Genomic DNA, 27498 nt, shown 5'->3' with positions numbered 1-27498 from the left:
CAGTACAGAGTAGCCGATTCGTTGTAGTTCTATCTGAACAGTAACACTAACAGCAGCTGGCACCGTATCACATCACGCACATAGGCGCAGTGTCCGAGTTCGATGATGTAGAAATCTAACAAGTATTAAGTAGTTAGTTTAATAGGCATAGGGTCTAACGTGACGGTTTAGGGCCTAGCTAGGCAATGCTAGGGCCTAGTCAAGGGCTAGGCCCTATATTTTAGACTGCTGTGCTAGTGCTAAGTTCAATTACACAATGACCTGTCTCGATCATTTCCTACCTCATAATTTAGAACTTTATATGGTCGGCTGTATGATTGATAGCCCTACAACATCCACCACCCTCTTGTATGTAATAAACCGACCGTGTATTAATTGGCGCACTGAACGCTTAGTACGCACTTCACTGCACGCAAAGCATATAAAAATGGATTGGCTTTGACTGTTGATGAGGGTTGAATGGTGTGGGAAAACGCGAAAATTCGCCGTTCATTAACAAAGTTAATGGTTTTAATCAAAGACAAAATTTCGAATATTTTCACCGAATCATAATGTAATGTCTATGGAAGTTTCTAAAAAGCTTCGTACAACACGGTGTTCAATACAACTTGGTTTGCCTGCATTGTCAATGCAAAAACAGCGGTCGATCTCAATAAGGAGCGTTACCGCGGGGAGCTGAAACGAGGCCACACAAGTTCGACAGCGATATTTTTGCCCTGAAACTTCGAATCGAAAAGGGAACAAAGGCATTTGATAGCCTAGCTCTGGATTTTCTCAATCACATAGGTCAAGTTTTTTGCATGAATTTCAGTGTTAAATATTCTTATCAAGCAAATAAACATTAGGCGGTCGATGAGTAGTAGGTCCAACCGTACAACCAAAATCTACTGTAAACATAATGAACCCCCTAAAATCCAATACTAAAGTGCGAGTTAAGTTCTGCTACTTTTGCTGGAGCAATTCATTCTTTACTGAGCATCATTGCCATCAATGATGCTCGATGAATTAAGGTCTACGTAAGCTTCCAGTAGAAAAAAAGGCCTAGAACCCCTATAGAAAATGAAGATAAAGACAGAAAACAGATTGTGGTGTTTTTAACGCACAATATAGTCTATGCACCACACGTGAACTTAATGCCTGTAGTAATAATATACCACCTTTAATAGTAGAGTTCTATTTGTTTCGTGTAGGTAGGTGGTTTGGAACCAATTTTTGGCACTTTTGTCACTTTCGAATAAGTTTCTATGCAAAGATTAGGAGCTTTCTTCTCAGTCTGTCAAGATTTCCATGCCAAACAAAGCACATTGTGCAAATTCACACAAACTTGTGAGAAAAATGTTTATAGAATGAACATTTTTGCAGAAGCTAATGATCATGCATAATTCACTCCATCATTTATGTTTTTGTTATTAACTTGAGTGTTAATTTTTTTTCCATTTGGTTTATAGCATTCTTTCTGGGCCACCCTTAATATGATTACAAATGCAATCTTGTTCCCTAATTTGTACAGATCAAGCAAGACTTCAGCCAGGAGATCATGGCTGAAGACAGGATGTTTGCAGCATGGCCATGTATGCTGACAAAGTACTCTAGTATGGGGAATCAAGATGTCCATCGTAGCAAATGCTGCTTATTCGTCACATGGGTGACACCGATGTAACGTTAGAAACTGTATGTTAACGTTAACGTTAAGTTAGGTCGTCTGTAGACCGGTAGGTTTCCTACGTGCATTATGTTTTTCAACCAATTCGTGCTTGTAATAAGTTGTATAAACACTTGCATAATTCAATCCTTACATACATTTTCAAAACTTCACATAAAATACGAATTTCTTTTACAAAAACTAATCATTCCCATTGTTGACACAGTAGTCAGTACAGAGTAGCCGATTCGTTGTAGTTCTATCTGAACAGTAACAGCAGCTGGCACCGTATCACATCACGCACATAGGCGCAGTGTCCGAGTTCGATGATGTAGAAATCTAACAAGTATTAAGTAGTTAGTTTAATAGGCATAGGGTCTAACGTGACGGTTTAGGGCCTAGCTAGGCAATGCTAGGGCCTAGTCAAGGGCTAGGCCCTATATTTTAGACTGCTGTGCTAGTGCTAAGTTCAATTACACAATGACCTGTCTCGATCATTTCCTACCTCATAATTTAGAACTTTATATGGTCGGCTGTATGATTGATAGCCCTACAACATCCACCACCCTCTTGTATGTAATAAACCGACCGTGTATTAATTGGCGCACTGAACGCTTAGTACGCACTTCACTGCACGCAAAGCATATAAAAATGGATTGGCTTTGACTGTTGATGAGGGTTGAATGGTGTGGGAAAACGCGAAAATTCGCCGTTCATTAACAAAGTTAATGGTTTTAATCAAAGACAAAATTTCGAATATTTTCACCGAATCATAATGTAATGTCTATGGAAGTTTCTAAAAAGCTTCGTACAACACGGTGTTCAATACAACTTGGTTTGCCTGCATTGTCAATGCAAAAACAGCGGTCGATCTCAATAAGGAGCGTTACCGCGGGGAGCTGAAACGAGGCCACACAAGTTCGACAGCGATATTTTTGCCCTGAAACTTCGAATCGAAAAGGGAACAAAGGCATTTGATAGCCTAGCTCTGGATTTTCTCAATCACATAGGTCAAGTTTTTTGCATGAATTTCAGTGTTAAATATTCTTATCAAGCAAATAAACATTAGGCGGTCGATGAGTAGTAGGTCCAACCGTACAACCAAAATCTACTGTAAACATAATGAACCCCCTAAAATCCAATACTAAAGTGCGAGTTAAGTTCTGCTACTTTTGCTGGAGCAATTCATTCTTTACTGAGCATCATTGCCATCAATGATGCTCGATGAATTAAGGTCTACGTAAGCTTCCAGTAGAAAAAAAGGCCTAGAACCCCTATAGAAAATGAAGATAAAGACAGAAAACAGATTGTGGTGTTTTTAACGCACAATATAGTCTATGCACCACACGTGAACTTAATGCCTGTAGTAATAATATACCACCTTTAATAGTAGAGTTCTATTTGTTTCGTGTAGGTAGGTGGTTTGGAACCAATTTTTGGCACTTTTGTCACTTTCGAATAAGTTTCTATGCAAAGATTAGGAGCTTTCTTCTCAGTCTGTCAAGATTTCCATGCCAAACGAAGCACATTGTGCAAATTCACACAAACTTGTGAGAAAAATGTTTATAGAATGAACATTTTTGCAGAAGCTAATGATCATGCATAATTCACTCCATCATTTATGTTTTTGTTATTAACTTGAGTGTTAATTTTTTTTCCATTTGGTTTATAGCATTCTTTCTGGGCCACCCTTAATATGATTACAAATGCAATCTTGTTCCCTAATTTGTACAGATCAAGCAAGACTTCAGCCAGGAGATCATGGCTGAAGACAGGATGTTTGCAGCATGGCCATGTATGCTGACAAAGTACTCTAGTATGGGGAATCAAGATGTCCATCGTAGCAAATGCTGCTTATTCGTCACATGGGTGACACCGATGGCCTTTCCCAAGGTACATTTTAAATAGTATTGCTCTGTGTAGAGATTCTAATCTACAGCCCCAGTACCACCCTTTCCTTTGTTGCATTTGAGTTGAGGTGAATTTATTAACAACATTAACAAAATACTTACAGTATGTACATGACTATTAAAAAAAAAAATTGTTGGACCGACAAATTCATTCAATGCTTGTTGATTAATTTCTAAGACTTTCGCAAAAACCTGCAAAAACTGAAGTGGATCTGTAATTTCAAAGCCAATATTAAAGAGATCATCCAGGCTCTTGATGACTCTGCTTTGTCCATCATTCAACTTGCATGTCATGTTCCCGTATTTGGTTTTGTTGCCGATTCGACATCATGAGCTTCCTTGGCATTTATCATGCACTGTTCGAGTGACACATTGCATGCCTTTAGATCTTCACTGATGTACACACTTTTCATGTTCTCTTTTCCTTTCAGACTAGAATGCCCAGAATACAGTTTGTTCCTTTTGTTTGCAATAAAGTGGACTTTGATCTGCCTGCTCTTTCCTTCTTGCCTTTTCCCCACGATGATGACAAGATCATGAAGATGAGATGTCCTCTTTCCAAATGTCTAAGCCAACTTCCTTGGCAACATTTGACTCGCCCTCAGTAAGCTCTTCCTCTGTCTCCTCAGCCCCCTCTGGCAGGCCAGTCAGGCAGAGATTGTCCCTCCTTAGCTCATGTTGGACCTCGTCCTGCTGGAACTGAATCCTCAAGAGATGACATGTGGATTCAGAACATCTTTAATTGTGCTCATACAAGCTTCTTTCGCTCCTTGTATCACATGCGGTGGTGCAGCTTTAATGACTGTAACTACAGCTTGGACAATTATTTGGGAGAGGCTGTCTCCTGCCCCTCTCTCACATTATAGCACCCCACGGCCACACAGTTGATGTACACTGAAACTTCTGGACGGTTTGTCCTTGCCTCCTTCATCTACCATTCCCCTTTTCTTCTCCACTGCCTGATCAACTCACATGATAATCAAGCTTTTGTCATTATAGGATAACATTAACAGAGAAGTCTTTTATGAACTATTAAAGTTTTTGTATTCTTTTTCCTACTACTTGGAATAAAAATCACTGGACCTTGAACATCCCTTGCTCTTGCTAATCTAATTAAGATATATGCATATTAACTGATCTTGCTTTATGCAATGCCAGAATATGACATGAACCTCCTGCAAAAGCCCAAATGTCATTCATATTGCAATAGTCTTTGTTAAGCACTTAACAGTAGTGCAAGATTATTCTTATTAAGGCACTGGCTGTCAACACCATTCGACTTTCTTTCATCCAAGTTCATGGTAACTCTGATTTCTGCTTTGTAGGATAGAATGATGATTATTACAGCATAATAATTCTAATGCTTGGCCTTACAAGTTTGGCTCTACTCATCCACAATTACTTGCCCGTCTTGGTAGTAAATGCCGTTGCCAGAATCAGTCCCTCATTCAAAATGTGTAGTATTTTCTACAATACCCTCCAAACAACTTTAAAACAGCCCCCCCCCCCCCCCCCCCCCCACAGTTAGTAATCCCGGTTGCAATCAAGTACAATATACAGTAAGTACATAAGCCAGCATCTGAACATGAGCTGATACTTGTCATCATTTCTCTTTATCAGCCTTGATTGTGTTAATATTTTTAAAGGGTATATTTGTACTTATCATTAAAAATACTCCCCCTGTGTCATGCATTTTGCTCCACAGAGGAAAAAGAGACGCTTGCATTCAGCATGCTGCCGCTAGTTTGCCGAGGCTGGACTGCGAGGGTGTGGGGCAAGTGCTCCTTTCAGGAGTCATTGGAGTTATTCTACGACTTTCAACCTGTAAGTACCTAACTGTTCGGAGGCTAATCTTCTAAAACAAGTGATGTGTTGCCCTCTTATTAAAATGATGAGATGGACTTTGACATTGCAATACAAAATATAGAAATCATCAAGCTGTGGTCCATAGTTACAGAAATTCCCAGTTTATGCTGTTTCATTTGTTAGTTTAGTCCATGGATTCTACATATTTATGCAAATTTACTATGTTGCTAATGTATGCTGTGAATCACAATAATTTTTTTTTAATGAAAAAAAAATCGTATATTACATAGTCAACATACATATTTACTTTATCTTGTGCCTGACTGCTCAATCACACACTTGTCCAATATCAATATGTCCTTTTCATTTTGATAAAAAGGGGAAAAAATTCGCATGAAATGCAAAATTGGTCCCAAATGTCGCCAATAAGGAATATTCCATTCGTCAATAAATATTGCACTTGACCTATGGTATCATTATATTCAGCAAGATGCTGGAAATATATCACGTACCACTCATATACATCCAATGTGATACAGGGTGTCTCCCCCCCCCCCCCCCCATACCAAAAAGAAAAAAGACCTCGCATACTCCTTAATGTTCCTACAATGTAAGTGGACAAAATTGTTATACTAGTATTGGAAAGAGTAACTTACCCAAAGTAATGAAATGCAATTCAGAAGTAGTTTTTGTTTGATAATACTTTTTGCCTGGGCTTGCCAGCAATAAAATTAATTGCCTTTCAGAAGTTCCCATAGGCCACACAGTTGAAAATTCATTCAGCCAGGTCATGGTTAGCCCTTACAAGAATAGAAAATTTAATACATGGATGTTATATACTACATGAAATACCCAATTTAGGGTATATGTTTGCAAATGAAATGTTTCAGAATTTGGCCAGGCACTTTAGTATGAACTCTACCTTGAACATTGGAGAGGTGTGGGAAATATATCTGTTCTGATGGACCTCATTATACCAATGCCTCAACCCAACACTTCCGCGTAGATTATTTCAAGATTTTATCGAGATGTATAGTTATGCATGTTTCTTTTCCAATTCCATTTCATTTTACAGGAGTGCAAAGACCTGGCTTTCTACATTGGACAAATTGACAGGAAGCAGAGACCACAGCCCTTCATCTTGCTGATGGGAGGATCCTGGAAGAACCACTGCAAACCTTTGTCATTAGGAAGTTTTGGCTACACGACGCGAAGACCGAGAATACGAGGAAGCGATCACTTGTGACAGTCCCTGTACTCTGTATGCAGTTTCGCTTTCCTGTGCAGGACGGAGGCGTGGGGACAGGATCGCTGATTGGTTGGCTGACTGGCTGGCTCACTCCTGCCCAGCATCGGGACCGAACGCTATTTTGGCCAAGTACCGTACTCGTTTTCCCCTGGACAGGACGTTCCTCGGATTTGATCATGTCCAGAAGCAAATTTCGCACACGACACGCTTAACTCCAGGCTGCGTTGTGCTTGCGAAAACTCCCTATTGTAGAGAGACAGGGATTCTTGTTTCCAACTTTGACAAAGGCTGTGGACTGTGCATTCAAAGTGCATTATGTCCTAGATGTAGAGTACCAGGCTCAATGTTTTGCTGCCTGGCAGTTCTTGGAGACAGTTGTGTACAAAATGCCTGGTAAAGTGACGTCCAATTCTGTGAGAGAGATCAGGACATACCTGAACTCTTCAAATCAGGAAGATTAGATGCGTAGAATGAGATTTTCATGGTCGTCAGAAGTTTAATTGACAAAGTTGACTTTTAGGTCATTCGTCAAAGCAAAGGTTTGGTATCTATGTTTTATTTGTTTATAACTCAATAAGTAATGGATACATGTCACATGGAAAGATCAAAGGTCATGAGAAGATTGTTCTATTAGTGGGTAATGTGGGCCCTTGAAAACTTGTGATAAAGATGGGCTAGAAATGAATTAAAAAGAGTATTTTGCATAGTAGTGACTTAATGAAATATTGGGCAAGATCTTCACAGGTTTATACTGAAGCATGACAGTCAATTTTCAGAAATATAGCAATTGTGAAATTAAAACCTCATATCTGTTGAGCATAATGGAGGTGACACTCTGTACTGAATGTGACCTTCATAAAATTCAAAATGTACTGTTTCATAGAATGTATATTTCCATTATGAATTTATTTCATTGTACATGTATATAGAGTAATCTTCATTACTGCCATCTCTATCACAGGAGTGACAGAGATGATCTTTGCTGGACAGATGTGCTGTACTTGGCACATCCCAGTTATAAAAAAAAAAAAAAAATTGTATGTGTTCATGGTAGCAGGTATGACTAAACAGGAGCAAGTTTCATTATAATTACAATGTACTGTATATGTTATTTGGTCTGTTCAGATATGCTGAATATAGGTAGAATTTTCACAAGAGATAAAACTTATTTCTTAATGTGAATGGTTTCTCCATCTGCAGTATATTTACAGTCATCATTGTACTGTCAAGGAAATATAATCTAATAACCCCTGACTTACTATTGCAGATGTTCCCCAAAAGCATTGCAACTGAAATGATTCAAAATGTTGTTACATCAAATTGAACATTGTTTAAAATGATCTTGTTAATAGAGAAGCTGTGTAGTGCAATACCTTCAGTAATATTTTCTTAGTGGGGCAACAAAGTACAGTATTGGGACAGAAAAGCAAATCCTTAGAGGGCCATTCCCGTATCATTTGTATGCTTCGCTTATGAGATTTCCAAGCGCATGTTATAGTGACAAACACTTCAAGAACAAAGTCAGTGGTTCTAAGAAAATCAGATAATTATTCCAGGAAATAAGACTCATTCAAGATTTATCTTGTCTTGTCAGGGTATGATCACTATAAAACTGGATAATGTGTCTGTAACGTGTGCATTGGACTGTAAAAGCATTCTGAAAAATTACATTCTCTGTGTACTGTTCATTCAGTTAGCCCTTTTGGACCCATCTGAGGACAACTGATGGTGCCCATGCACCCACACAATATGAGAAATGAAGCAACAAAATATTCAATGTGGCACAGGTATAGATAATCTCAAGCTGAACACATCCATGTTATGCCTAATAATTAATTCTTTAATTATTGCATGTTTCAAATTCAATTTGCCATTGCAGTTTAGTTGAAATATTGTGAAATGTGATTTTTACGGCATTAAGTGCCCCATTTGTATGTAAGTGGAATCAAAATGTACATTTGACAATACACTAAGCTTTAGATGAGTCGAGGTCAATTCAGCTGGAAAATCACTTAACTCAAGCATAACAAAAGCTCGTGATTTTTCCTCTGCAGTCAAACTGCATATTTTTACTAAATCCGTGCAAGTCGAAACATTTTCCTCGGTTCTCGAGAACTTCGACTTATCTGTATAAGAAGAATTGTTACTCTGCATATATTCTGAAAATGGATGAGACAATTCTTGATTGGCTCAATTTGTTATTTGTAATAAGTTTGCACATCGATGGACAGATTGACCGATTGAAGGTTTTCTAATGATACGCTGTCAGTGATATAGACAGTGAAAATGTGCTGTAATATATAATTGGCCAAAAAGATAAACATTTGTGTTATTGTGCTTATATACAAGTGAGTTGTACAGTAATATGGGATTAAGAACTGTTTAAATTCTAAACATGAATATTTAATATTTGCTTTAAACAACCCAGTTGTATAAAATGACTTTTAAACAACCCGGTTGTATAAAATGACTTTTAAACAACAGTTGTTTAGAGTTTTAAACAACTTTTTTTAAACAACTCAGTTGTATAAAATTACATTTAAACAACAGTTGTTTAGACTTTTAAACAACTTTTTTTAAACAACCCAGTTGTATAAAATGACTTTTAAACAACAGTTGTTTAAATTTTTAAACAACTTTTTTAAACAACCCAGTTGTTTAAATTTCTTTTAAACAACAGTTGTTTAGAATTTTTAAACAACAAAGGGTTAAAAGTTTAAACAACTACGTGTTGTTTAATTTTTAAACAACAGTTGAGCGATTCACCGGTTAACTTGTGGTTGTTTAAAATTTTAAACAACCTTGTTGATTTTTTTCTAACAGTGTAAATTGTCAAAACAATGCAGAGAATTATATGAACTTTAGAGAGAGTTGAAATAATTAATGTTGACTCAATATTCTTTCTTGACCCTTTATACCTGCCATTATTTTGCTATTCACAAATGGTATACACAAAACTCGAGGTACAATTAACTTATGCCCAAATAGTACTGAAACTGTGATGGCTGCATAACGTTTCATAAAAGACAAACGAACAAGGGAACTGTTTTGCTGATGTCACTGAGAAGTATACTCGACTCAAAGAAATTGGCCCTCGACGGAACCATTCTGTAACGCACGCTGAAATGATTAAGTAAAAAGAGGATCCTCTATTACGAAGCTAGGATTACATGAATACTTACGTCGGGTCTTCTTCACAGGTGTGGTTAAAGTTCATCGATGTGAGCTGTTTACGTAAGGCGAGCACAGAACCATTTAAACACGTTTCTCGATATCTGATGGTGACATAAAGTGTGAAACGATCCGTGAGTAATACACAAACATTAAGACATAAAACAATATAATTTCATTATTACTTCATATAAGTTTCATATCAATTTTACCCCTCAACCATCATGGCACTGGAATATGTTTGTGTTTTCTGTTATTTATCAAATAGGTGTCGGTGATCAAAAGTCATTGATTTTCCAACAACAACAAAATAAAACGAATACTCAGTAGTGAGAATCATAACAATAATGATAATAACAATAGTAATGGTATTAAATCTTCAAATATCGATGAATAATACGACTGACAATAATTCATATTTAAAATGGGATGCTTTAATTGCACCACATCAATGTGATTGTTCACCTCCTGGTATTAGATACTTCAAGTTAGCAGATAACCAATGACTTACTGGTTGTTTGGAATTGGCAGCGTGAAGTCAGGGATAAGGTAGATCATGATGTTCGTCACTTTAGCAACATTAAGGTTTGGAGCCTCAATCCTTGCGAACACGCTGTATCACACAAATGAGATGACAATGAACAAAACAAGTCACTTCATTACAGTGTTGGGAAGATAGCACATTGAATTAAATTGAATTGAATCGAATAACTGGAACTGCACTGGTCTTACACTCGAGACACAGTGAACAGTTCCAGCACGTATATTTTCATATTTCACTTGACATCAAGATACATTAGAAAAGAATACAAACCAAGCAATATACAAAATATGTTGTAAATCGGGTCATGAACATTGAGTGTACCAACTCCGGATAACCACTCCATCATTGATATCGTAACATAATACAAATGTATCACCACACTTACATGTAGATGACATCTACAAAAACGTATATGGTACTGCACAAGACATACCAATAGTGAACATTTGAATAAACAAACAAACAAATCAACCGACAAACATACCTTCTTCCAGTACTTTCTCCCTTTAAAATTCACCTCACCTATTTAATTTCTCTCTTACTTTGCTTGAAGTTCATACATATTAGTGACTGCGTAGACAAACTCATATAATCAGCTAATGGTAGGAAAATGTTATGTTCATCCACGTGAGCTTCATATCTTCAAAAAAAAGTCAAATTATAGGCCCTATGAAACGGTGGAACGACTTGCGCTTTCAATAGTATAACGTGTCAATGATAAACTGCATTCACTGTGATTGAGGGTAAAGCAATAATGAAATTGAGTACTGGGGTAAAGGTCGCAAACCTTCGCTGTATACGACCTGGTGCTGATACTGCAAATAAACCATGGGGAAACTGAAGCTGAAAGTAATTATGTATCCCAAAACACTTTAATTAGCCAACATTTTATGTCGGAAACCGAGTAGGCCATTGTATCCTCAAAGGAAGCATAGTCCCGAGACGAATTCAAATGCAGTTCATGACAATATTTTCTTTAAATAACTTATCAAATCCTTCGTACTTAACAGTCTAGATTTTCTCTACTCTCTAATCATCATCATCTCTCCAACGTGCTACATTTGTGTAGTAGAACCAAACACAGTGGCACAAAGGGAAACGTACGATAAAGAACAGTAAATCCGCAGGTTGATGTGCTAAATCAATGCCTGTGCAGTCATATGTAATGTGTGGCTCAGCTGTGCATGTTCAAAATATCAAAGCAAACAGACGAACAAGTTGGTTTAATAGAGTTCGAGTATAAGTGTGTTGCATTTAATGTGACACGTGGTGCTTTAATATGTAGAAGACATGCATACTTTACATAATCTATCTCAGTATAAGAACCTCGTTAACACGAGTCACCGACAAGTTCACGGGGGCGCACTGTGTGAACTTTATATTTACCTATTGTTGTTGAAGGCTCCTCCATCGCGTTGAGCGTTCAACACGACAAATACTTGTCCTTCTGCCTGAGTTGCCAGCTGAAAAAAAAAAATGAATACACCGTGATAATTAGAGAACTGCAACAAAGCATCAACGAAATAAACAAATAGGACAGACAAGCAGCACGAAATCATTTCCTTGCCAGAAACGGTGTCCGGAAAAGGGTTAAGGGCAATGACCCCCTGGGCATTACCCCGGACCCTCATGCCGTCAATCCCTCGTTTGAGGCGAGTCCCCAACTGGGGTTCCCCAAAGTGGGGTGCGTATATTTGTCGTTTGGGAGTTGGGAGTCGAAGTACTTGTCCATTGCAAATAAACTTTCTGCTCAGACGTGACAAACCTGGAGGCCAAGCCAGGGTTTGATGACTCCAGCAGCTGTCGTATTACGTAAGAGCATGATAAAGATATCTGCCTGTGGCAGACCATTCAAAGTGAACTCAATTTTCTCTATCCTTTCTAAAGTTTTCAATTTTATATTCTATTGAGAAATTCTATGGTCATCCATTTTACATTTCGAACGAAAAAAAAATTGACCCGTAAATAACGAAAATACATGAATAAGAAGGAGAGCATTGCCAGTTTGCCGGTGCTGACAATGTGCTATTTGGCAGTGAGTTACAACGGGGAGGTGAGACTACCTCCCTGGTTACAATCAGCCTGCTGAGAAAGAGAGAGAGAGGGAGGGAGAGAGAGAGAGAGAGAGAGAGGGGGGGGGGAGGAGAGAGATGGGGGAGGGAGAAGGGGAGAGACAAAATGGAATGACAATAGTTCCAGTCACTGCAGTACAGGCATGCTCTGTCTGCATACGCTGAATGTCTACACTCACACACACACACACGTACACACACACACACGCACCATGGAGCTACATAGCCCATGCCAAAACCAAAACAATCTCCTCCTCTCGCGGTGCCCCCCCCCCCCTCCTGTGGCGCTGTGGCGATGACTGATGCTTAGATTAGGCCAGGGTCAAGAAACAGGTGTTTTATATCTTTGATTTGAAGTCATTGATTGCCAAGATATGCACTGGCATTATTTACGGGGGTGTAGCCTCTTCAAACGAGCCCTGACACTAACCCTAATCCTAATTTTGAACCTAATCCTAACCCAAACTCTAACCCTAAACCTAACCCTAACCCTAAACCTAACCCTAATCTTTACTCTAACCTTCACTAACCAGTATTTAGCTGGGGGTAATTGCCTTCGAGGGGTAATTGCCCTGCTTCGCCGGAAAAAAAACAAATATGTGCAAGACATCATAAAGTCTTTGCGCGGTGAAATGATCAATTATCGCACGTTTGTTTTCTGTCAAGCAAAGCAGTGCAGTCGTCCTCATTAATGAACACATTTTGAGATAAATAGTAATACTTCTATTATCTATTATGTAGATAGGTCCCTGGGCTGCCACGTGCTCAAGCTTTTGCTTATAGTGGCAGTCCTTCTTCCGCATAATTTCTCAGGTAATTATTAGAAAATTTGGTAACATGAGTTATATTTTGTTAATGAAATTAATTAACACATCGATTTTCCTTCTTTGAATCATACTTGTAATCTGCTTACTGATATCCATGTGATATTACGAAAATAATCTTGATTTATGTATGAAATTGTGTTGGAAGAAAAATAAATCAAACAAACAAACAAACAAACAAACTTCTCACACACAGCAAAAACTTAAAGTTGTGTATTGCAGATATTCAAGTAGGAACACGTATAATTTTAGTATCGTATAAACTTCTCCTTTGAAAAGCATTAGAGTAGAAATGTTCAGGATAAATGATATCAGGCCAACATTATGAACACATTAAATCAAAGTTATGAGCATTCACTTTGATTTATCTACTCATATGTCATCATTTTATATATGAAGCGTTTGTTTGCAAAAAGCGATAAGTCCATATTTGTCAATTGGAGATATTTGTGATTAAAGGTCAAGAAAAACAACAAAGTTCAAGAGCTTATTTGCCCAAAATGTTCTGAGCTGGCGATGAAAAAACAAAGGCTACAGTGAATCCTTTCTTCAGAAAAACGCGATATTACTAAGTCCTTCAGTTACACTTTAAAGGTCCACTCTCTCTGTCCTCTTCATGAGAAGAATCAGCTTGGTCACAGGTCTCTTTGCGACTGACTTGTCTGCGTAACGGAGCTCGACGACGCGAACCAGCCCATCGTCTCCAGGGAAGGTCTGCAGGATTTCAGCCATTCGCCAAACGCCGCGCCTCTTGTCTTCTCCGATGACGAGCACAACATCACCCGCTTGTAGGTTCTCTGCTGCACGTTGGTTTTTCGAGCGCGGTGAGAGCTTTTGTATGCAGTCCATCCACCGTGCCCAGAACCTGTCGACCATTGCGTTGCACAGCTCTCTCCGCTTCCTGAAGTCTCCATTATACTGCGCACAGGGAACATCAGGGCTCGGAAGATCTCCTCTCCCAATGAGGAAATGATTCGGAGCAAGAGGGGGATGATCGAGAGGTGAAGATGACACAGCTGTAATCGGTCGACTGTTGATCAACCCTGAAATCTGCCTGAAGACTGTTTCCCATTCAGGGAAAGGCAAACGATCAGCTTTCACGAGATGCTTCATGGCTTTCTTGACCTCTTGCACCATGCGTTCGACAGCGCCCTGATGGTGGGGTCCACCAGGAGGCCCAAATTTCCACTGCACCTTGAAGCTACTACAGTGTTCCCTCAGTTCTGTCTGGTCCAGTCGTAGGTTGAGCATGTTGATCGTGTTGTAAGCACCACGGAAGCAGGTCCCATTATCACTGATGATGGTGGCTGGTGCACCCCTGATGCTGATGAAGCGATCCAGGGCCTGCAGGAAAGCTTGTGTCGAAAGGTCTTGGACACAAGTGAGATGAACAGCCCTGGTAGCCGCACATGTGAACACAGCACAGTAACCCTTGGCAGTAATGTTGCGGCTTACCTTCACGTTTATCGGCCCGAGATAATCCACCAGCGTTGTCTGAAATGGCGGTGAGAAGGGCTTCACACGACACTCTGGGAGGTCCGCCATTTTCTGTTCGACTGGTCTCCCTCTATGCCTACGGCACACGATGCATTCCTTCACCACGCGTTTGGAGAGTCTCGTGTCACCGACAACCCAATACCTTCTCCTCACTTCCGCCGCTGTCCTGAGTTGTCCTCCATGAAGAGCAAGGGAGTGTCCATCTCTGACAATCAGTAAACTGATGTGGCTTTCCCTTGGGAGGAGATAGGGATGACGAGTGTCGTATGATATCGGAGCATGGCGAATGCGACCTCCAACACGGTACACTTTTTCTCCTTCGTCGAAGAACGGATCGAGGCGCATTATGTTGGCATCTTGAAAGTTGATGTCCTTCTGCGCTTGACGTATCCAGTACAACTCGGCCTCTTTCAGGAGTTTGGCAGACGGCCACTGAGAAATCTGCTGGGTAAGCTTCTTGAGCCACTCTTTCTTTGGAACATCTCTCACAGATAACACTCGAGCTGTGACCATCTTCAGCCTTTGCCAATTCGAGAAGCTGGTGGGATCAACGATTGCGGTAGAGTGAGCCACTGCATTGACTTTCAGCGCTAGTGTCTTCGCATTTCGAACGTGGAATTTCTTCCTCTCTGGATCCGAAGTGTCTTCCTGGATGTTCTGCGGTGTCTTTGGCCAGGACTCAGGTGGTTGCTTCAGGTAAGTTGGTCCCTTGATGACCTCAAGCATTCCTTCCGCGGTGGTCCCTCTAGAGACGACGTCAATGACATTCTGATCGGTCGGCACGTAGGCAATGTCCTGGTGAGGGTCGAACTCTGAGGTGATTTCGCCCACTCTGTATGCGACAAACGAGCGAAAGGACTTGGACTGTCCACGCAGCCACCTTACTACAGTCAGACTATCCGTCCACATCTTCGAATAGGAGATGTTGAAACGAAGGGCATCTTTCAGAGCAACCATCAGTCTTGACAGTAGGAGAATGGCCTGAAGCTCCTTCCTTGGCATACTCGTTTGTTTGAGTGGAGTGAGTCGGGCTCTTGCAGCGATGAAGGACAACTGTACTTCCGTTTGTTCAGTCTCTGACCACCTCAACCAGACGCCGATGCCCATGGCATCTTCAGACGCATCACTGGCTCCGTGTAGAGAAACCTCTGGCAATGGCCTTTTCCCTCGCAATGTCTCAGGAATGAGACATCGTGGGATCTCTATGGTAGACGCTGCTTCCAAATCCACCTTGATCTCACTGACGATTCGACAGAGCTCAGGTCTGTCGTTGAGTGGCGTGTCCCAGTCGACATTTAACTGCCATAGTTGCTGGAGTAGAATCTTCGGCCGGATCAACAATCCAGAAAGCATACCAAACACATCATAGTATGATGCCGTGTGAGCCAACAACTTGCGTTTGGTTAGGAGAGCATCTTCCATGGGCTTGACTTCTTTTACACTAAGTGTGTCAGTCGAGAGGTTCCATTTTGTTCCTAACACAGACGCGGTCTGAGTGTCCTCCTCAGAGTCGCACACTTCCTGTACGTTTGACTGCCACTTGCGAATGTCAAACTTGCCCTTAGCAAGCGTCTCTACAAGCTTGGCTTTCAGATTGACGGCTTCCTCGACATTGGTGACCGATTCACTCAGATCGTCCATATAGAATTGATCGGTAACGACTTTCTTCAGTTGCTCATCATCGGGTGCGTGTCGATCTATGACATGCCTGAGTGTCACAATTGCTGCCGTTGGAGAAGGCCTGTCTCCGAATGTCACAGTAGTGAGTTCATAGACTTGAATGGGTTGGTTCGGGTTTTCTCGAAAGACGTACCGATGGAACCTTGCATCTTCCGGGCTGATCTTGATTGCCTGAAACATTTTTCTGATATCAGCGATGACGCCTACTTCGTTCTCTCTGAAACGCAGAGCCACGTTGAACAGATCAGCATTAAGGTCTTCACCCTTCACGAGGTACTCGTTCAAAGAATGACCTTGGAATCTTGCCTTTGCGTCGTAGACGATCCTGACTGGGGTGGTAGGCGAATCTTTCTTTACCGCAAAATGTGGCAAGAACCACATTTTTCTCCCAGCTTCTCTGTCTTGTCTAATTTCTGTGTCACTGACACGACGTGAGACACCTCTGTGTTGCAAGTCCCTCATCTGCTTGCAGTATACGTCCCACTCCTCAGGCCTATCTCTGAATTGACTCTCTAAGCCATGCAACCTCTTAACGGCGTAGTTGTAGTTGTCTGGCAAACTGTCAGGAGACTTCTTCCACGGCAGTCTGACTTCATACGAGCCGTCCTGACGCTGAGAAACACTTTGCTCCATGGTTTTGGTTGCCCCTCTGTTCAAGATCTCTGTTGAGCACTTACATCGTCTCGGTTGCAAGGCTGCTGTCTCGAGGCCGAGGAACTCCTCTAGGGGACCGATTGCCGATACGTTGACGTAATTAAGCAGAGCTGTAGGGCCTCCTGAACGTCCTCCTTGGATAAACCATCCCAAGGGGCATCTTGCCGCCACTGGCTCGTCAGGTTTTTCCCCAAGGATGTACTCCTCCCATACCATCAAGTGCGTGTTGTCAACGCCAAGCAACATGTCGACAGTTTCAGACGAGGCGGCGTGAATATCCACTTCCCGTAGATGGTGATACTGCTGGAGGTCTTCTGCTTGCACTACAGGGGCTTCTCCACAAGGCTTGTCTATTTCTGTGACGGAAACTGGGTACGACAAGTTTCCCCCAATGTCTTCGATGAAACAATCTAATAGTCGAAGCTTTCGTCTGATCCTGGTACCGCCAACCAGACTCAGATCGTGATCCTGGTAGATGTCTTCCTCGGTCTTGGAGAAGATGCCCTCTCTTACCAGGGTGGCCTGACTCCCACCATCTAAGAGAATCCGCACCAGCTGACGGTTATTTCCGTGTCGCAAATATCCCATCACAGTGGGGAGGACACTCTGTAGTGCGCCTGTGTCCTTGTTTGCGACAGTCTTCACACTCGCTGAAGTGGTGTGTGGACGTGTAGGTGGCACATTGAGATCCTGCGGAGATGACGAGCCTTGATATTTCCCTCCATATACAACAGGGCAGATAGCAGAGAAGTGTGAATCATCTCCACAACTCTGAACCTTGCATGGCGACGCAAACTGACATAGCGTGTGGTCGTATGGGGATTTCCCTGCAGGACAGTTGTCATGACCACATCTGCTACAGATGTCATTCTTTTTCATGACGTCATACTTTTCCTTTAGACTGAGGTTCCTGAACTTGATGCACATTTTCAGGAAGTGCGTATTCGAGTTGACATGAAGAGGACACTTGGGAACCCCGGAACGCTTCCCCTCTTTAGATTGGATCTGTTTAGGTGGATTCCGCGCTGCTGCATTTGAAGACTTGCTTCCTCTGTTTTGACTCATCTCACAGGTACTCGTCTTCTCTGGGAATGGTGACTTCGCCTTCTCTTGGAGTAGGAGCTGTCTATGTAGCCATTTGACCAAGCCTCCAAGGGAGTCACTGATGTGCTCGTCTCTGACATCTCTGTAGTAAGCGATGCGATGTCCCTCAGGCATCTTTTGCTTGATCTGACTTAGCATGATTTTACTATTCAGCTCTCCAGAGAGGCCGATTGTTTCGGCCTGCATCTCAAATACCTGCAAGGTTTGAACAAATCCAGTCATGGCATTTAGACTAATCTTGCCCTTGATTTCGTACGGCTTCAGGTTTTCCAAGTCACGGAGTAGACTGTCGACAACTCTGTCTTGGTCTCCGTACTTCTCATCAAGTACCTGCCAAGCCCTCTGCACATTAATGCAACCCTTTATCATGTTTCGTTCGCGAGCATTAATCATGGCTTGAGTGAGTTGGTAGAAACACTCTATCTCTGTGAGGTCAGCAGCACAATGTTGAAACAAGGTACGGAAACGCTGGTAGTCCTTGATGTCACCGTTGAAAGAGGGGAATTTCATCTTCTGCATCTTAGGTGTGCAAGATGAATGTCGATGCATCGGAGAGGGCGGAGTTAAGGGAGCAATCGGTTCTGGACTTGTAGATCGAGGTTGCCATGACGCAGCCTCGGCTTGCGGTACCGGATCTTGAACAACAGATGGTGTAGAAGTAGGAGGAGTTGACGGCGTCACGGGCTGGGAGGTAGGCGGCTCACCACAGCTTGCGGAACCAATGGACTTCCTCGCACGTACAATGGTCTCCACAAACCTACTCTCACACTCTCCCATCCAGGTCTCCTCTTCTTCGAATGTCGCTTCATCTGTTATATTTTCGACCAGCTCCGCATGCTTGCTTTCAACTTGTTTGAGTTGACTTTCCGCCTTGGCTATGTACCCCTTTAAGGTGTCGACCTCACCAAAGGTGTCCTTTAATAGCCTGTCGATTGAGTTTAAGGTGCGTGTCAATCCCCCTTTGGTGTTTCTCCTGATCAACTTTAACTTCTCTACATCAGCCATGGTATGGTTCTGGAATTACAGCCTCTTGATGGTGAGTAAGTTGTTATAGCACGATAAACATCAATTGTGTAAGTTGCATCCTGAATCCAATATACAAGAGTTGTTGAAGCTGTGATGGATTCGTATGCAATCTCTTCAGATGGACACGTTGTTGCAATAAAAGAACAAAGAAATCCTCGGTTTAACGTGATGTGGGTTCTTTATTCTGTTACACAGCATTATCAGCGATATGTAACTGTGCATACTGCAAACTTGCGCTTGCTAGTGTGATATATTCAACAACTGTGTTGGAATGAGTGGTTCCTGTAAGATACAAACAAGAAGAAAATTATCCATATAACACGCCATACAAATCAGTATACTCTATTTCAACTCTACACAGAAATAGTAAGACGATAATGAATATTTTCGTTCTTTCTTGATAACGTAATTAAGGCCAGAATATCTTAACAACGTTTATATCTATTCTAACTAACTCATGAGGGTGGCTGAGTTATCTATGCTCATGAGTATTGCCGTTATGTATCTGGTGTATTTAAATCTACAAGCAGAATAAACATAATGAACTTTCAATATTCTGTCTAAGTCAGACAAATCATCGTCGGTTAAACCTATTTAACACAATCAATATATATCTTAAATCTTATGATTGTAAACGCTCAATGCCACATCTCACATCAATATCACTATAATTAATTATAAGACGTCTTGTCGCAAATTGTGCATTAATAACAACGAGCATTAGATTCTCCCTAGCAACCCTTTTTGTAGTCTTAAATGAGACTATCAAAGAATCTACAGCTAGACATATCACTATAACTTCAACTTTAATATCCCTCCGCGTGCATGAACTTCGTGCGTGGAGCGTTCCTAACACAAATACCTTAATGATACACATACGCGAAAAGATATAATCCAACTTTTACGTTTTAACGTGAGCAATACATAATACCAGAAAATCCGTTTGAAACTCCACGGATTCACATTCACAATACTACCATTTCGGACCATTCTCCGATAGGGAGAGGTCTTTACAAAGACCGTCCAAAACGTTCAACGTATTCTCATTAACACTTTCCACACCGCGGACCATGCACCACGCACGCTACACTGAACGTTAATGCAATTGAACAATGCACGGAACAATAGACGTTAATACGTAGTACAGCGTATACGGCGATGACCTTGACCTTGACCTTGAACATACATAACCTTATTTCTATTTACGGTTTTTCCTCTTATAGTCTTAACTCCCTGACCATGGAAGCTTTGTTTGTTCCTTAAATGATGCACAAATCATAAAGGAACGATTTATGACATACCTTGGATTGTTGGACTTCATCACATTGTCCAAGAAACCCAAACTGTAAGCAAACTGCTGTGGCCAACTGCTGAGCAAACGGCTGCTCTTGTGGAACGACTGACCGGAACTCTTTGCTAACAGTCTATAATTCAGACCCTAATTTTGAGATTCGTACTATATTGTATCATTCCATGCATATGTTTGTCTACTCTATTGGACTCTACAGGGATACCACAAAGCTGCTTCCTTCGACATGCGAATCAGATATTATTTCCAGAGTTTGATAAATACATTTATAGATAATTGCGGCACTTTGTTTCAAATGATGTCACATAATCTGTGCTGCAGAATATGAGGAGAGGGCACAAAACTACCAGATAATTATATCATGACAGGTTAATGGTGGATGAATTCTATAGATAAAACGAGAAACTCATGCTAGGAATTAAGGACGTATGCTGCCTTGCTGAACACTGTTTTCAGATATTAAAATCATACCTTTCGAATTCAGTACGAGTTGGTTAGAACGCTGACATTCTTTTTCATTTTTTTATTCTGTCATTGTATGTATGTTTTTATGTATGTACTGTATATATGAGTGTATGTATCTACCTCACTATCTATCTATCTATCTATCTATCTATCTATCTATCTATGTATTTACATAATATGTCTATTCATCTCTCTATCTATCTATCTATCTATCGATCTATCTATCTATCTATCTATCTATCTATCCATCTATCTGTCTTCTTGTCTATCTATCTAACTATATTTATCTATAGTAACATCAATCTATCTAAATACATGATTATGCATATGCGGAACTCACTCGTTTCGAAGCGCTGTCCCAGAAAGCAGCTTTGGTGTTATTTGGGCAGGTAGAACTCCTCCACGTAGGGCAGGCAGTAAAGTTGAGTCCCATCGAACTCGAGTCGTCTGTTGAGCCGCACCATGTGAGGTTCCCCGCCATGTAGCCTGGTAGAGTCTCCTCCAGTACCGTGTGCTGTGACGTCACCTGAGCGACGTCTTGAGGAATGTTGGCGCCTGCCACGCCAGACCAGAAAGTCGTCTGTCGGATAAAAAACATAACAAACTGACGAAATAAAAACGTAACAAATACTTCCTCTGTTTTTTTTTATTGTTCCAAATTCCATATTTTACAAGTGAATCATAACTATGAATCATCGAGGAGTTGACTGAGAAAATTGTCTAATACAACAATTAAGAGAATATAGGGAATATGAAGAATTTACATAAAAACATCGAATGATAGCAACAAACAAGAATTATAGGACATCATTTATCATGATAAAGCAAGACAGTGAACAAAAGCCAAAGATAAATTCTACCTACAAACATAACCTTAATCCTAATCCCCACATCAAACTAAACCTAAACCCTATCACAATCCTAACCCTTGAATACAAATGTCGAGACCCACAATCTCATTTGATCAGTGATGACACTATACTTATTATGCGCGTACTCTGTTTGTAGATCAGTGCACATATACATTGAACTCGTATCTAATACCGTTTGTATAGCTGATGGGATAAGCGAGACCTTATACTAACATCTCAATTTCTTTGTCAATCATCAGGGCCAGGAATGCAGATGCTTAAAATCACTGCTGTTGTTATTGAGTTTTCGTCCGAAGAGAGCTACTCGCGGTAACCGAATACTGTGCGGGCACTTTCCCTTTCCCTCTTGATTGGTAGCTTGGTAGGTTTTCAAGTATACAGCTCTAATTACATTCATTTTTTATCTTTCCAACCACGTTCAATTTATCTGCAATCAATAGCGGATTTCCAGTTTTGACCTTGGTCAAGTAAAGACGAATATCATACGCTTCTCTTCACGTTTTTTGTTTGTTTGTTTGTTCTCGTTAGTATCCAATACTTCAATGAGTCATCTCCCGTTTGGCTACAATACAACCGAGCAGAACGCAAATTGAGAGCGGATTCCATACCTGCTTATTATTACAGACATGTATGAGATGTTCGTTATTTCGAAGGTTCAGCAGACCGGAAATGAAATATACAGTATACCTGCGGAATAACGAACCTTCGGAATGACAACCTTTCGAAATAACGAATCTTCGGAATAACGAATCTTCGGAATAACGAATCTCCGGACTAACAACCTCTCGGAATAACAAACCTTCGGAATAAAATACTGTAACCGTTAAGTGCTTGTGAAGCATGCGTCAATATAGACTTTGCCACAAGGTATTAAAAGGTATGCCACATACATTAACTTTATTCGTTGGTTTTATTTCTAGTGTGTGATGATTGTTCAAGTTTGTTTTATTAGGAGTAAGCGTAATTGGTACGCATTTTTGTGTGAAAGGTCCTAGTTTAGAGGCAATGACTCAATGGAACAGGTTCCCGTTATTAAAAGGAAATAAACAAACAAGCGATATTACAAGCGCCCAAGCACGACTAAAAAAAATGAAAAAAAGTGGTCTGAAATGGATGAGCCATTGCTATCTGCGTGCAGTTAAACTTTCACTCAGTGGTTCCAGTATATTCCGTTACCTTACAAATCCCTATATTGGCTGGTCCATGTATGTAAGAGCATAAAGATCATTACAACATAGATAAAACAAAAAAGTAATGTAGTCATACTGTAGTAATTGCACCACTAAATATCCGCTATTAGAATGTAATGAAAAAAGAAACCAAATCATTAAAAACCCATGAAGAACGCTTATATTCAGCCTTCAATCAAGGCGCTCTAATTACTGTTTGATTCTTGTACAATCTGAAAGCCACTGAGTGTCAGTTACTAGGCAAGTTGCCGACCCCCTGCTGTCGAAAAGTATCGTTCAATTAAAAGTGTATCCTCACTAAAGAAGGCAGTAGTTCACGTCCGGTGTACGTGCCATTTCAACACTGTTGATACTACCGGTGGTGTAAACTGAAGGTGGGCGTTGCTGTTTTCTTATGGTATCAAACTCAAAAACACATCGATCATTATAAGCGGTAATTATAATGACTTTCCAAAATAAAAGATTCACGCTTCTCTGTGCACTCTGCTGTGATTCGACATTCTTCTTTCAGAATTTCTTATCATAGACAATGCCAATAAATCACCAAGCCTTGTTTGTTTTGAGTAAAATGGTTTCATCTTTATGAAATTAACTTTAAAAGAGCGAATAGCTTCTACTAACAGTGTTTTAAGGGGGTGCACGTCACGAGTTCGACACCCAGGACTCATGCAGCCCAAGAGTCATACAGCCCATGAGCTCAACACTAAGCAAACAAAGCCCACTATACGACTAGTGAGACCCGTATTGTAATGTCGAACTCGTGGGCTGTTTTTGACCTAGTGTCGAACTCATTGGCCTTATTTGCCTAGTGTCGAACTCATGGGCTGTATGACTCGAGAGTGTCGGATGCGTGGGATGACACCTTTTAGAGCTTGTGATTCTCTAAAAGTTTGGTACCTCACACTATAATGTGTTGTTCATAGCAAACTGTAATCATGGCACGGTTGTTTGATTTCCTTTTAACCAATGACCATGTAGTGCACATCCATGCATATTAAGGAAATGAAATCACAAAGTCTTGCTGGAAGCAGGCTATAATTTCAGCCTATCACAGTCTGTGTTTGTGTTTTGTGTTTCAGTCGATCTAGTCTTGTGCTCTTTGTCTCATGTCCTCGAGACCTGGGATCATGCAGTCGTCATGCCATGGCTTTAAAAAATGGCGGAGTGGGTGTACATTAAAGGGAAGTGTTTTGAGGTCACGTCCTGTTAAAGTAGCCTAGAGATTAAGGATGACCCAAGCTAAACAAAGGAAATTAGCAGGAAGTGTACCCATTCTATTATTTTTGTTACCTTCATATAGCATGTAATGAACAAATTTGGTCCCTGCCATTAGAAGATACAACAACAACCCTAGAATTTTATGTATACTTCAAATGAATAGCTCTGGTCATTGGACTTATAGTTCAAAAGACAAAGCTTCGGTTGTTATTTTCTTTTTCCGGATATGCACTTCAGCAGGAGGCTTTTTGATTCTTTTGTCCTACAAGTTTTATCCGAGTGCGATATTAAACCGAGAAAGGTTTAGAACTTTAAACTTTCAACAGATTTTAACAAACATTGGCATTTCTCGCGAACATGATGCAAATTATACAATGTCATCACATCCCATTTCTTCCATCAATTTGTGAGTCTCTCAAAGTCAAACTTTTGTTGAATAACTCAACATCTACCACACACCCTTATACACCAAAGTCATTGTTCCTCATTATTCGAATGTTAGTAAGATTTCGTGATAAAGATAACTTTTAAAACCTAATTTGATGAAGATTTCTGGGAGAGTCATTTGGAGACATTTGAAGTACTGCGAAAACATCGTGTTGTCTGATTCGCATATACACGTGATCAGATTCAACATCAAATATGTCTGAAAAACGTGCGGTACTTTGAAATCCAAGGTCTTTTCTCTTTTCGTTTCCGCATTTATCAAACCTTAAAACTTCTTTGATTTTACAAAACCTACCTCTCAAAAGTCACCTACACAATACGTGGCATTGCACCTGAAAATGCATCAGCCAACCCAGCTTCCAACAGTATCCTGCCCATACAGGGCGTCAAGGAAGTCCAAAACACGGGTACACCACGTGGTAAACATTGCCGACCGGACACAAACTCTACCAACCGCACACTGTGCAAACTTCCGTTTCCGTTTGGAGAAAACATCGTGAAAATATGGAAGTAACCTAAATAACTTAATTTAGCAGAATCTAATAGATATATCATTATTTGTTTATATCTCCCCAATTTATTCCATTTTCTTTACTCTGTTTAAATCATTTTCATCTTCATGTTGTCAGCGTGAAGGTAGAATAGAATCTTTACTTTAAACGTAACACGTCGAAATTTTTCCTTCTCACCCTGACTGCATAGGGCTGTCTGTATAAGACGCCTTGTTTTTGTAAGTTATAAGAAGTCGTCTTTTCGCCCTCCGCATGGTCCTACATCAGAAGTCACCCGGAAGCGTTTTAAGAAGTCGCCCGTTAGTCCTATTGGACGAGTTGTAACAAACCGTCGTATGCTCCCTTTATATAGACTAAACCGGAGAGGAGAGATCTTAAGCTACCAGCTACTAGCTACTATAGCGCTGCATGACTTCTAAGTTCTAACAATCTTATCTAGACTGAAGTCACTCACTTTGCCTCTCATTGTTTGAGGAGGAGCCATGTCCAGAAACGTCTCGTAAACATCAGGTGGTGTTGCACATGGGTCCACATTTTGGATGCCGCTCATGAACGAGTTCACGATGGACTCACATTTCAGGTTACGGCTGGGGAGTGACCAGAAGAAGAGCATGACGAAGAAGAAAAAGAAGAAGAAGAAGAAGAAGAAGAAGAAGAAGAAGAAGAAGAAGAAGAAGAAGAAGAAGAAAAAAAAAAAGAAGAAGAAGAAGAAGAAGAAGAAGAAGAAGAAGAAGAGGAAGAAGAAAGATCCACCATGATTGGGTTTTATCACACAATTCTGCTATTTCTGTCTTCGTGTAAGAAAAAGAAAAAGAAATAAAAACAGCGGAAGTGAATTCACCACACCCTCACCTAGATCAAAATGATTTTAAGTGAACATAATATTTTTCTCCATTGTTCCCTAAATTAATACAGGGCCTAATTAGAATAGCTCCAAAAATGGTAATATTGAGACAATAATATGAACAATGATAACAATACTCTCACTACTACTAATATTACTTCTCCTTGTATTACTTTTGATGATGGTGGAAAAAACTTCAAACGCCAAACGCTTGCTCAGATTTCCATTTTTTTCTTTGCTTGCTTATTATGTTCGTTGAGAATATATTTTATACGTCGATCTAATTTTGCTCTATTCATTTTTACAAATAGGTAATAACATCTGTACAGTGGATACAGTTGCCACATGTTAAAGGGACTGTACAGTACTGGTTGAGGTGGGGATTCATGTTTTGAACATTCCTAAGTGAGATAATGAAAAACCTCTTATGAAATATTAAATGGCATGTAATTTTAAGAAGGATTCAACGTTTATTTGATGAAAATTGGTTTTCATATGGCTGAGATATCCAAAAAAGTGCTAATAATAAAAGGCGACATGCCACAACTTTATTATGATCTCCTTGTTTCACTTTGTTTTTGGATATCTCAGCCATTTAAAAACCGATTTTCATCGAATAAACTTTTGATACTCCTTAGAACTGCAGTCCCCCTTACATCTCATAGAGTGGTTTCTGAATATCTCGCAAAATGTTAAAAGCTATATCTTCACCTCGACCAGAACTGTACACACCCTTTAAGTTGTGGCATTGTAAAGAAGGAAATAATGATATTAGTACTGCGGGTTTCAACTTGTGTGTACGTCTCTTGACTTATGATATGTGAGACTTTCTTGTCATTTTGTTCAGCGCTTGGTGAATGACAATACAACAGCACGCAGTGAAGGCGAAACGTGTGTGTGTGTGTGTGTGTATGTGTGTGTGTGTGTGTGCGTGTGTGTGTGAGCATGGGGGAGGGGGTTAGTGCTTATGGTTGTTTGGGTCAAAGGTCAAGGGTCAGAAATTTTAGGCATCCCTTCAAAGTCAATGACTTTTGTGGGTTTTTTTTTTCTCAATACTTTTTTTTTTGGTGCTAATAGTGTTCGTGTACAACTCAAACACTGCTGTGTCGGATTCTTTATTCAATGATCCCCTTTTCAGTTCTATTCATGTTATATACAACCCCGATAGAAAAAGATATATACCTCTACTACTTTTGTCTCTAATGGTGTGATGAGGGACTGCCTTAGTGCCTAGTGACTTACTAATTTGGTAGACATGGTTCTCCCCGTAGACACTCTCTGTACTCCTGACATCTTCCAAGGAGGATGTCGGTAATGTTGGGCGTGGTCCCTGGTCCGACATTGGCGTAGGTAAGGCTCTCGATCGGTCCCACCAGAACGACGACCAAGAGAAGAGCAAAAAGGGTGCGAAGGGACTCCATCATTCTCAAATGTCCAAGTGATGACACTGCAGGTGTTAGAT

The 27498-nt window shown here is 40.4% G+C and overlaps 1 protein-coding gene across 1 annotated transcript in view; it reads right to left on the bottom strand.

The window, feature by feature from the left end:
- LOC139720604 (ADP-ribosyl cyclase/cyclic ADP-ribose hydrolase 1-like) overlaps positions 1 to 27498 on the bottom strand; it is a 32510-nt gene extending 5012 nt beyond the window's left edge. Inside the window, exons 1-6 of the mRNA XM_071631960.1 lie at positions 27279 to 27498; positions 25647 to 25779; positions 21294 to 21533; positions 11709 to 11785; positions 10290 to 10391; positions 9790 to 9882 (exon numbers count right to left, since the gene is read on the bottom strand). Of these exons, the coding sequence (XP_071488061.1) occupies positions 9790 to 9882; positions 10290 to 10391; positions 11709 to 11785; positions 21294 to 21533; positions 25647 to 25779; positions 27279 to 27460 (827 nt within the window). The 5' untranslated portion in view covers positions 27461 to 27498. The remainder of the gene's footprint in view (positions 1 to 9789; positions 9883 to 10289; positions 10392 to 11708; positions 11786 to 21293; positions 21534 to 25646; positions 25780 to 27278) is intronic.

Source organism: Diadema antillarum, unplaced genomic scaffold (assembly GCF_040938485.1).
Source record: "Diadema antillarum isolate AM-2024a unplaced genomic scaffold, OU_Dant_1.0 scf00000130, whole genome shotgun sequence".
Taxonomy (NCBI): Eukaryota; Metazoa; Echinodermata; class Echinoidea; order Diadematoida; family Diadematidae; genus Diadema; species Diadema antillarum.
Note: the sequence above shows the minus strand (reverse complement) of the source record. Positions and strands in the feature narration are given on the sequence as shown.